This window comes from Lethenteron reissneri, chromosome 66 (genome assembly GCF_015708825.2).
Source record: "Lethenteron reissneri isolate LAM-NWPU_2019-01 chromosome 66, ASM1570882v1, whole genome shotgun sequence".
Taxonomy (NCBI): domain Eukaryota; kingdom Metazoa; phylum Chordata; class Hyperoartia; order Petromyzontiformes; family Petromyzontidae; genus Lethenteron; species Lethenteron reissneri.
This window is the reverse complement of record NC_083844.1, coordinates 1,144,738-1,157,348: the sequence shown is the minus strand read 5'-3', so window position 1 is coordinate 1,157,348 and position 12,611 is coordinate 1,144,738. Positions and strand designations below refer to the sequence as shown.

The following is a 12,611-nucleotide window of genomic DNA, read 5'->3' as shown; positions in this document are numbered from 1 at the left end:
GTGAGTCGCTCTGTGTGAGTCACTCTGAGTGAGTCGCTCTGAGTGAGTCACTCTGTGTGAGTCGCTCTGCGTGAATCGCTCTGTGTGAGTCGCTCTGCGTGAGTCGCTCTGTGTGAGTCGCTCTGAGTGAGTCGCTCTGCGTGAGTCACTCTGAGTGAGTCACTCTGCGTGAGTCTTCACCTTGAGGTTGTCGGGCAGCTCGGTGCGCCCTGCGTATCCGGGGTTCATGGTGATGAAGACGGCGCACGACGTCACCAGCGGGATCTCCACCCCCTCGAACATGAAGCGGGACACCTGCGGGGGAAGGGGGGAGGGAGGGGGGACGCGGGGGGAGGGAGGGAAGGGGGGAGGGAGGGAGGGGGAGGGAGAAACGGGGTGGGAGGGAGGGTGGGAGGAGGGAGGGAGGGTGGGGTAGGGAAGAGGGAGAGAGGCAGGAGAGGGAGGGGGAGGGAGAGAGGGAAGGATGGGGGAGAGGGGGAGACGGAGGGGAGGGAGGGAAGAGGGGAGGGGAGGGGAGGGAGGGTAGGGGGGAAGGAGGGAGGGGGGAGGGGGACACGGGGGGAGACAGAGTAGCGGGCTCTGGTATTACACAGCTACAGGCAAAGGTCCCCTAGGGTCATGCTGGGGGACCTTTGTCTGTAGCTGCCGCTCTAACCCACTGCTGCAGCTACTGGCAGCACTTGCCCCAACAGCCCTGTTGGAAGCTACCTGGGAGACCTTTGTCTGTAGCTGTGGCTAGGAGATGTTAACTACCTCGCCTGGTCTACAGGAGGTCGTGGGTTCGATCCCGACCTCCACAATGCCTGCTGATGTATATTTGGAGTCTGCGTCTCTCTCTCTCTCTCTCTCCAGGCATCGTCAGGGTCGGGATCGAACCCACAACCTCCTGCACACCAGGCGAGGTAGTTAACATCTCGTCAGGGTCGGGATCGAACCCACGACCTCCTGCACACCAGGCGAGGTAGTTAACATCTCATCAGGGTCGCGATCGAGCCCACGACCTCCTGTACACCTGGCGAGGTAGTTAACATCTCGTCAGGGTCGGGATCAAACCCACGACCTCCTGCACACCAGGCGTGGTAGTTAACATCTCGTCAGGGTCGGGATCGAACCCACGACCTCCTGTAGACCAGGCGAGGTAGTTAACATCTCGTCAGGGTCGGGATCGAACCCACGACCTCCTGCACACCAGGCGAGGTAGTTAACATCTCGTCAGGGTCGGGATCGAACCCACGACCTCCTGTAGACCAGGCGAGGTAGTTAACATCTCGTCAGGGTCGGGATCGAACCCACGACCTGCTGTATACCAGACGAGGTAGTTAACATCTCGTCAGGGTCGGGATCGAACCCATGACCTCCTGCACACCAGGCGAGGTAGTTAACATCTCGTCAGGGTCGAGATCGAACCCACGACCTCCTGTAGACCAGGCGAGGTAGTTAACATCTCGTCAGAGTCGGTGTCCGTGGTTGTGCGCTGACCCGCTGTTGCTGCGCCCTCTGGATGGTGGTGATCTGCTGAGCCACCACGGAGAGCACCTCCACGTCGATCCGGTTAAACTCGTCAAAGCAGGCCCAGGCGCCGGCACTGGGGGGGCACGGAGATAACCACCACGACCACCACCACAACAACAACCATCAGTATCACCACCACCATCAGTATCACCACCAACAACCATCAGTATCACCACAACAACCATCAGTATCACCACAACAACCAGTACTACCACCACCACCATCAGTATCACCACCACCATCATCAGTATCACCACCACCATCAGTATCACCACCACCATCATCAGTATCACCACCACCATCATCAGTATCACCACCACCACCACCACCAATATCACCACCACCACCACCAATATCACCACCACCACCAATATCACCACCACCATCAGTATCACCACCACAACAACCATCAGTATCACCACCACCACCATCAGTATCACCACCATCAGTATCACCGCAACCACCATCAGTATCACCACCACCACCACAACAACCATCAGTATCACCACCACCACCACAACAACCATCAGTATCACCACCACTACCACGACCACAACCACCATCAGTATCACCACCACCATCAGTATCACCACCACCATCAGTATCACCACCACCATCAGCATCACCACCACCACCATCAGTATCACCACCACCACCAGTATCACCACCACCACCACCAGTATCACCACCACCATCAGTATCACCACCACCATCAGCATCACCACCACCACCATCAGCATCACCACCACCACCATCAGTATCACCACTACCACCACCAGTATCACCACCACCACCATCAGTATCACCACCACCATCAGTATCACCACCACCATCAGTATCACCACCACCATCAGCATCACCACCACCACCATCAGCATCACCACCATCAGTATCACCACAACCACCACCAGTATCACCTAGCCACGCCCCACCTAGCCACGCCCCCTCTTAGCCACGCCCCACCTAGCCACGCCCCTCCTAGCCACGCCCCACCTAGCCACGCCCCCTCTTAGCCACGCCCCACCTGGCCACGCCCCCTGCTAGCCACGCCCCCTCTTAGCCACGCCCCCTCCTAGCCACGCCCCACCTAGCCACGCCCCCTCCTAGCCACGCCCCCTCCTAGCCACGCCCCCTCCTAGCCACGCCCCTCCTAGCCACGCCCCACCTAGCCACGCCCCACCTAGCCACGCCCCCGCCTAGCCACGCCCCCCCCTAGCCCCGCCCCCTCCTAGCCACGCCCCTCCTAGCCACGCCCCTCTTAGGCCCCGCCCCCTCTTAGCCACGCCCCTCCTAGCCACGCCCCTCCTAGCCACGCCCCTTCTAGCCACGCCCCTCCTAGCCACGCCCCCTCCTAGCCACGCCCCTCCTAGCCACGCCCCTTCTAGCCACGCCCCTCCTAGCCACGCCCCTCCTAGCCACGCCCCTCCTAGCCCCTCCTAGCCCCTCACCTGGCCAGGCCCTTGAGCAGCTTGCCCATGGCCAAGTAGTCGAGCTGGTCGGAGCAGTTGAAGACGACCGTCTGCACGGCCAGCGCCTTGCCCAGGTCCTTGGTGGTCTCCGTCTTGCCGGTGCCCGCCGGGCCGGCCGGGGCACCGCCAAACTTGAGGTGCAGCGCCCCCGTCAGGGTCAGGTAGCACCTGGTGGTGGTGACGGTGGTGGTGGTGGGGGTGGTGGTGGTGAAGGTGGTGGTGACGGTGGTGGTGGTGACGGTGGTGGTGACGGTGGTGGTGGTGGTGACGGTGGTGGTGACGGTGATGGTGACGGTGGTGATGGTGGGGATGGTGATGGTGGTGGTGGTGACGGTGGTGGTGGTGACGGTGGTGGTGACGGTGGTGGTGACGGTGGTGGTGGTGGTGACGGTGAAGGTGGTGACGGTGATGGTGGTGGTGACGGTGGTGGTGACGGTGGTGGTGGTGGTGACGGTGAAGGTGGTGACGGTGATGGTGGTGGTGACGGTGGTGGTGACGACAGTGGTGACGGTGGTGGTGACGGTGGTGGTGACGGTGGTGGTGGTGGTGACGGTGGTGGTGACGGTGAAGGTGGTGACGGTGGTGGTGGTGACGGTGGTGGTGACGACGGTGGTGACGGTGGTGGTGACGGTGGTGGTGACGGTGGTGGTGATGGTGGTGATGGTGACGGTGGTGACGACGGTGGTGGTGGTGACGGTGGTGGTGATGGTGGTGGTGGTGACGGTGGTGATGGTGGGGATGGCCGGGAGAGAAAGAAGTGGAGGTGAGTGTGTGTATGGGTGAGTGTATGGGTGAGTGGGTGAGTGGGTATGTGAGTTCGTGTGTGAGTGAGTGGTTGAGTGGTGGTGTGAGTAAGTGAGTGTGTGAGTGATTGGGTGTGTGAGTGAGTGAGTGCGTGAGCGGGTGGTTGAGTGAGTGGGTGAGTAAGCCGGTGAATGGGTGAGTGAGTGAGTCAGTGGGTGAGTGAGTGGGTGGGTGAGTGAGTGAGTCAGTGGGTGAGTGGGTGGATGAGTGAGTGGATGAGTGGACGGGTGAGTGAGCGGGTGAGTGAGCGGGTGAGTGAGTGAGCTGGTGAGCGAGTGGCTGAGTGGGTGAGTGAGCAGGTGAGTGGGTGGGTGAGCGAGGGGCTGAGTGGGTGAGTCAGTGGGTGACTGGGTGGGTGGATGAGTGAGTGGCTGAGTGCGTGAGAGTGCATGTGAGTCAATGGGTGACTGGGTGGGTGGATGAGCGAATGGCTGAGTGGCTGAGCGGGTGAGTGAGTGAGTGAGTGGCTGAGTGGGTGAGTGTGCCACCGCCCACCGTCGCTGCTCACCGATCGGTGAGTGGGGTGATGACAAGTCGCCCCGAGTTCCCCAGGTACTCGTAGCCATAGAGGAACTCAGCGTTCACGGCCCGCACAACCAGATCCTCCTGGCTCCAGTAGTACCTGGGGCACACACAGCCCAGAGACACACCCAGCCCAGAGACTCAGCCAGCCCATAGACTCACAAAGCCCAGACTCACACAGCCTATAGACCCACACAGCCCACAGACCCACCCAGCCCAGAGACCCACCCAGCCCCCCTTAGCCCCTGGCTACAGGGGGCTAGGGGGCTACCTGAGTTGGCTGATCCACTCAAAGTCGTTGGTGGAGGAGACGTCCTCCCGCACCAAGGCCCCCACCACGTCCTGGGCATGAACCTCCACCACGATGAGTGCGGAGAGCACGGCACGCTGGGAGCGAGTCAGCTCACCACGCACCAGCGCCACCAGCTCAGCCAGCTGAGGAGGGGGTGAGGGGTGAGGGTGAGACTCACCACACAGACACACAGACTCACCACACAGAGACCCACAGACTCACGATGAGTGCGGAGAGCACGGCACGCTGGAAGCGAGTCAGCTCACCACGCACCAGCGCCACCAGCTCAACCAGCTGGTCACGGGGAGAGGGTGAGAGTGAGACTCACCACACAGACACACAGACTCACCACACAGAGACCCACAGACTCACCACACAGAGACCCATAGACTCACCACACAGAGACCCATAGACTCACCACACAGAGACCCACAGACTCACCACACAGATACCCACAGACTCACCACACAGAGACCCATAGACTCACCACACAGAGACCCATAGAGACACACAGACTCACCACACAGAGACCCACAGACTCACCACACAGAGACCCATAGAGACATACAGACTCACCACACAGAGACCCACAGACTCACTACACAAAGACCCATAGACTCACTACACAGAGACCCACAGACTCACCATACAGAGACCCACAGACTCACCACACAGAGACCCACATACTCACCACACAGAGACCCACAGACTCACGACACAGAGACACACAGACTCACCAAACAGAGACCCATAGACTCACTACACAGAGACCCACAGACTCACCACACAGAGACCCACAGACTCACCACACAGAGACCCACAGACTCATCACGCAGAGACCCACAGACTCATCACACAGAGACCCACAGACTCACTACACAGAGACCCGCAGACTCACTACACAGAGACCCACAAACTCATCACACAGAGACCCACAGACTCATCACACAGAGACCCACAGAGTCACCACACAGAGACACACAGACTCACCACGCAGAGACCCACAGACTCACCATACAGAGACACACAGACTCACCACACAGAGACCCACAGACTCACCACACAGAGACCCACAGACTCATCACACAGAGACCCACAGACTCATCACGTAGAGACCCACAGACTCACCACACAAAGACCCACAGACTCATTACACAGAGACCCACAGACTCACTACACAGAGTCGGAGCCATTCCCTGTTCACTTTGGGGTGCGACAGGGATGTCCTCTGGCTCCAACATTATTTAACATCTATTTCCACCACGTAGTTCCTGACCCCTTCGATGGCTGCACCGGAGGAATTTCTATCTGGTACAGATAAAATGGGAGGCTGATCGATGGCCGGGTGCGGTCAAGGGATGGCTCCCTATTGGTCAACCACGTTATGTATGCCGATGATTTGGTAATAGCTGCTCATTTAGAAGAGGAGTTGGAGACGCTGCTGCTGAGACTGGAGCGTGCCACTAAGAGGTGGGGCCTTACCATCAGCCCCACCAAAACTAAGCACCTGCCTGGGTATTTTGTACCATCGGACACAACTCCCAATCGGTGATGGGGCAGTAGTGGAGAGAGTGGAGAGTTTCCCATACCTGGGCAGTGTGCTTATGACCGGCTCCGGTTTGACAGCAGAGGTCTCACTCCGAATCAGTCGAGCGGCAATATCTTTACATCGGATTGCGTAACGCTGTGTGGAAGCTACCTGGTCTGTCGCTCCACACGAAGCTTCAGGTCTTCTCGGCCACGGTCATTCCCTCCCTTCTCTACGCTTGCAAAACGTGGACCCCCCTAATGGAGCATCTTTACCGGTTAGAAACATTTAGGCTGGCCTGCCTACGATCCATCCTGGGTTTAACCAGGCTGGATTGTGTGAGGAGCTCACATATCCTTGAAAGATCTGGACAAAGTCCCATTGGTGAGCTCCTCCGGCAGGCAAGGCTGCGTTGGCTGGGTCATGTAGCCCGCATGCCCAGCCACCGCATGCCCAAACAGCTTTTGTTCGGCACGTTAGGGGGCACAGGTGGCACATCAGCCAGTCATCTCGGTCATCTCAGTCAGTCGACCCGTGGCACCTGCTGGGTCTGCCCCGGACCTATTGCCAGCGGGCATTCAACACTTCACGTGGCCTCAAGGTGCACATGGCCTGGCACAAGCGCCGTGGTGACGTCACCGCCACTTAGTGGCGAATGGCGGTTGTTGTTGATGGTGATGATGATGATGATGTTGATGATGGTGTTGATGATGGTGATGATGGTGATGATGATGATGATTATATCGGGGACTCGCCTGTCCAGCCAGCAGCGGAGTGAGCCTGGAGGAGAGCTCCCCGTCCTCGATGGAGCGGGTCACCTCCTGCGTCCAGAACGTCTGGCACCCGGCGATGACGATCTGCCCGGGCCACTGAAGCACCCAGCTGCCTCGGGGGGTCTGTGGGAACACGACGCAGAGTGGGGACAAGCCCTGGCTCGCTCACCAGCTCGCTCACCCACTCACTCACTCACCAAATCACTCACCCGCTCACTCACTCACTCGCTCGCTCACCCACTCACTCACTCACCAGCTCACTCACCAAATCACTCACCCACTCACTCACCAGCTCACCCACCCGCTCACTCACCAGCTCGCTCACCCACTCACTCACCAGCTCACTCACCAACTCACTCCCTGACTAGAGAGAGAGACAAGCCCTGCCTATAGAGAGAGTGGGTGAGTGAGTGAGTGGGTGAGTGAGTGAGTGAGTGGGTGAGTGAGTGAGTGAGTGGGTGAGTGAGTGAGTGAGTGGGTGAGTGAGTGAGTGAGTGGGTGAGTGGGTGAGTGAGTGAGTGAGTGAGTGGGTGAGTGGGTGAGTGAGTGGGTGAGTGAGTGAGTGAGTGAGCGAGTGAGTGAGTGACCTGGTGAGTGTCTGAGTGAGTGAGTGACCTAGTGAGTGAGTGAGTGAGATGGTGAGTGAGTGAGTGAGTGGGTGAGTGAGTGAGTGAGTGGGTGAGTGAGTGAGTAGGTGAGTGAGTGAGTGGGTGAGTGAGTGAGTGAATGAGTGGGTGAGTGGCCTAGTGAGTGAGCGAGCGAGTGAGTGTGTGAGTGGTGAGTGAGTGGTGAGTGAGTGAGTGGGTGAGTGAGTGAGTGAGTGAGCGAGTGACCTAGTGAGTGAGTGGGTGAGTGAGTGAATGGGTGAGTGAGTGGGTGAGTGAGTGAGTGAGTGAGTGACCGAGTGAGTGAGTGAGTGAGTGAGTGAGCGAGCGAGTGACCTAGTGAGTGGGTGAGTGACCTGGTGAGTGAGAGGGTGAGTGAGTGGGTGGGTGGGTGAGTGAGTGAGTGAGTGACCTAGCGAGTGAGTGAGTGAGTGACCTCGCGAGTGAGCGAGTGAGTTTGTGACCTAGCGAGTGAGTGAGTGAATGAGTGACCTAGCGAGTGAGTGAGTGAGTGAGTGACCTAGTGAGTGAGTGGCCTAGTGAGTGAGTGAGCGAGCGAGTGTGTGAGTGAGTGAGTGAGTGGGTGAACGAGTAAGTGAGTGAGTGAGTGGGTGAGTGTGTGAGTGAGTGAGTGAGTGGGTGAGTGACCTAGTGAGTGAGTGAGTGGGTAAGTGGGTGAGTGAGTGAGTGAGTGACTGAGTGAGCGAGTAGTGAGTGACTCACGGTGGGGTAGGCAGCGAGTGAGCGAGCGACGCCATCCCGCACGCTGTCCCTCATGACGCGTTCCACCTCCAGCAGCCAGTCCTCCACGTTGCCACGCGGCGCCAGCGGGCGCACCAGCTCCACGCGCTCACCCTCGCCACTCACCATGTGGGTGATGAGCAACTCGTGCTGCTGCTGCTGCTGCTGCTGCTGGAACACCAGCTGCAACACACACAGACTCATCACAACACTCATCACCACACTCATCACCACACACTCACCACACACACCACACACACCACGCACTCACCCTCGCCATGTGGGTGATGAGCAACTCCTGCTGCTGAAACACCAGCTGCACCACACACACACCACCACCACACTCACAACTCACACTCATCATCACACACACACCACACACACACGCTCACCCTCACCACTCACCATGTGGGTGATGAGCAACTCCTGCTGCTGTTGCTGAAACACCAGCTGCACCACACACACACCACCACCACACTCACAACTCACACTCATCATCACACACACACACCACACACACACGCTCACCCTCACCACTCACCATGTGGGTGATGAGCAACTCTGCTGAAACACCAGCTGCAACACACACACACACCACACACACACACCACACACACTCACCACCACACACACCACACACACACCACACACACCACACACACTCACCACACACACTCACCACCACACTCCCCACCACACTCACCACACACACTCACCACCACACTCACCACACACACACACCACACACGCCACACACACTCACCACCACACTCACCACCACACTCACCACACACACTCACCACCACACTCACCACACACACCACACACTCACCACAAACACTCACCACACACACTCACCACACACACTCACCACACACACTCACCACCACACTCACCACCACACTCACCACACACACTCACCACCACACTCACCACACACACACACCACACACACACACCACACACTCACCACACACACTCACCACCACACTCACCACACACACTCACCACCACACTCACCACACTCACCACACACTCACCACACACACTCACCACACACACACCACACACACACTCATCACCACACTCACCACACATTCACACACACACTCACCACACACACACACCACACACACACACTCACCACCACACTGACCACACTCACCACACACTCACCACCACACACACACATACACAACACACACCACACACACACACCACACACACTCACCACCACACTCACCACACACACTCACCACCACACTCACCACACACACACACACCACACTCACCACACACACACCACACACTCACCACACACACTCACCACACACACACCACACCCACCCTCATCACCACACTCACCACACACTCACACACACACTCACAACACACGCTCACCACACACACACCACACACACCACATACCACTCACACACCACTACACTCACCACCACACACACTACACACACCACACACAGACACACACCACACACACACACACTCACCACCACACTCACCACACTCACCACACACTCACCACCACACTCACCACCACACACACATACACAACACACACCACACACACACACCACACACCCCACATACACACCACACACACCACACTGTGTGGTGATGGGCACTTACGCTGGCGATGTTCTCGAAGCACACACCACACACACCACACACACACACCACACACACACATCACACACACCACACACACACACCACACACACACCCCACACACACCACACACACACCCCACACACACCACACACACACCACACACACACATCACACACACACCACACACACCACCCACACACCACACACACACCACACATACCCCACACACCCCACACACACACACACACACCACACACACACACCACACACACACCACACACACCACACACACCACACACCCCACACACACACCACACTACACACCACACACACACACCACACACACCACACACACCACCACACCACACACACCACACACACCACACACTCCACACACCACACACACACACGACACACCACCACACACACCACACACACCACACACACACCACACACACACCACCACACACACCACCACACACACCACACACACATAACACACACACCACACACCACACACACCACACACACACCTCACACACACCACACACACACCACACACACCACACACACCACACACACTACACAACACACACACCACACACACCACACACACACCACACCACACACACCACACACACCACACACACTACACACCACACACACCACACACATCACACACCGCACACACACCACACACACCACCCACACACCACACACACCCCACACACACACACCACACACACACACCACACACACACACACCACACACACCACACACACCACACACACACCACACTACACACACACACACCACACACACACACCACACACACACCACACACACCACACACACCACCACACACACCACACACACCACACACACACACACACACTCCACACACCACACACACACACCACACACACCACACACACCCCACACACCACCACACACACCACACACACCACACACACCACACACACCACACACACCACACACACCACACACCACACACACACCACACACCACCACACACATCACACACACCACACACACACCACACACACACCACCACACACACCACACACACACCACACACACCACACACACCACACACACATAACACACACACCACACACCACACACACCACACACAACACACACCACACACAAACCTCACACACACCACACACACACCACACCACACACACCACACACACCACACACACCACACCACACACACCACACACACCACACACACACCACACCACACACACCACACACACTACACACCACACACACCACACACATCACAAATACACACCACACCACACACACACCACACACACCACGCACACCACACACACACCACACACACCACACCACACACACACTACACACCACACACCACACACACACCACACACCAGACACACATGATGACATTCACACCACACACACACCTCACACACACACCACACACACCACACACACCATACCACACACACCACACACACACCACCCACACACCACACACAATACACACACCGCACACACAACACACACACCACACACCACCACACACGCCACACACACCACACACACACCACACACCACCACACACCACACACACACCACACACACCACACACACCACACACACCACACACCACCACACACACCACACACACCACACACATACACACCACACACCACACACACCACTCACACCACACACATGATGACACTCACACTGGCGATGTTCTCGAAGCACTTGCGCAGGTGAGGCTGCACCGCCGTGGGGTCTTTGCTCTGGGACAGGATCTCCAGCAGCTCGTCGTCAGACAGGAAGTAGAACCTGCCGGGGAGAGACGCTCACCCAATCGCTCACCAGCTCACTCACCAACTCACTTACTCACTCACTCGCCCACTCACCCGCTCGCTCACTCACTCACCCACTCATTAGCCCACTCACTCACCCACTTGCCCACTCACTCACTCGCCCACTCACCCGCTCGCTCACCTGCTCACTCACCCACTCGCTCACCAACTCACTCACTCACCAGCTCGTCGTCAGACAGGAAGTAGAACCTGCCGGGAAGAGACGCTCACCAGCTCACTCATCAACTCACTCACTCACCCGCTTGCTCACTCACCCACTCACTCACTCACTCACCAGCTCGCTCACTCACTCATTCGCTCACCAGCTCACTCACCAGCTCACTCTCCCACTCGCTCGCTCACCCACTCGCTAACCCGCTCACTCACACACTCACTCACTCACTCACCTACTCACTCACTCACCCACCCACTCACTCACTCACTCACCACTCACCCACTCACCCACTCACCCACTCACTCACCACCTCGTCGTCAGACAGGAAGTAGAACCTGCCGGGAAGAGACGCTCACCCGCTCGCTCACCAGCTCACTCACCAACTCACTCACCAGCTCGCTCACTCACTCACTCACTCACCAGCTCACCCACTCACTCGCTCACTCACTCGCTCACTCACCAACTCACTCGCTCACTCACCACCTCGTCGTCAGACAGGAAGTAGAACTTGCCGGGGCGAGATGCTCACCAGCTCGCTCACCCGCTCACTCATTCACTCGCTCACTAACCCACTCACTCACTTGCTCACCCACCCACTCACCCACTAACCCACTCACTAACCTACTCACTCACTCACCCACTAACCCACTCACTAACCCACTCACTCACTCACTCACCCAC

The 12,611-nt window shown here is 57.8% G+C and overlaps 1 protein-coding gene across 1 annotated transcript in view; it reads right to left on the bottom strand.

Moving 5' to 3' along the window:
* Positions 1-12,611, bottom strand: part of LOC133359753 (dynein axonemal heavy chain 1-like) — an 88,261-nt gene that overhangs the window by 35,933 nt on the left and 39,717 nt on the right. The window contains exons 24-31 of the mRNA XM_061578273.1: positions 11,627-11,732; positions 8,229-8,429; positions 6,883-7,023; positions 4,579-4,742; positions 4,294-4,407; positions 2,961-3,149; positions 1,480-1,585; positions 181-294 (exon numbers count right to left, since the gene is read on the bottom strand). Of these exons, the coding sequence (XP_061434257.1) occupies positions 181-294; positions 1,480-1,585; positions 2,961-3,149; positions 4,294-4,407; positions 4,579-4,742; positions 6,883-7,023; positions 8,229-8,429; positions 11,627-11,732 (1,135 nt within the window). The remainder of the gene's footprint in view (positions 1-180; positions 295-1,479; positions 1,586-2,960; positions 3,150-4,293; positions 4,408-4,578; positions 4,743-6,882; positions 7,024-8,228; positions 8,430-11,626; positions 11,733-12,611) is intronic.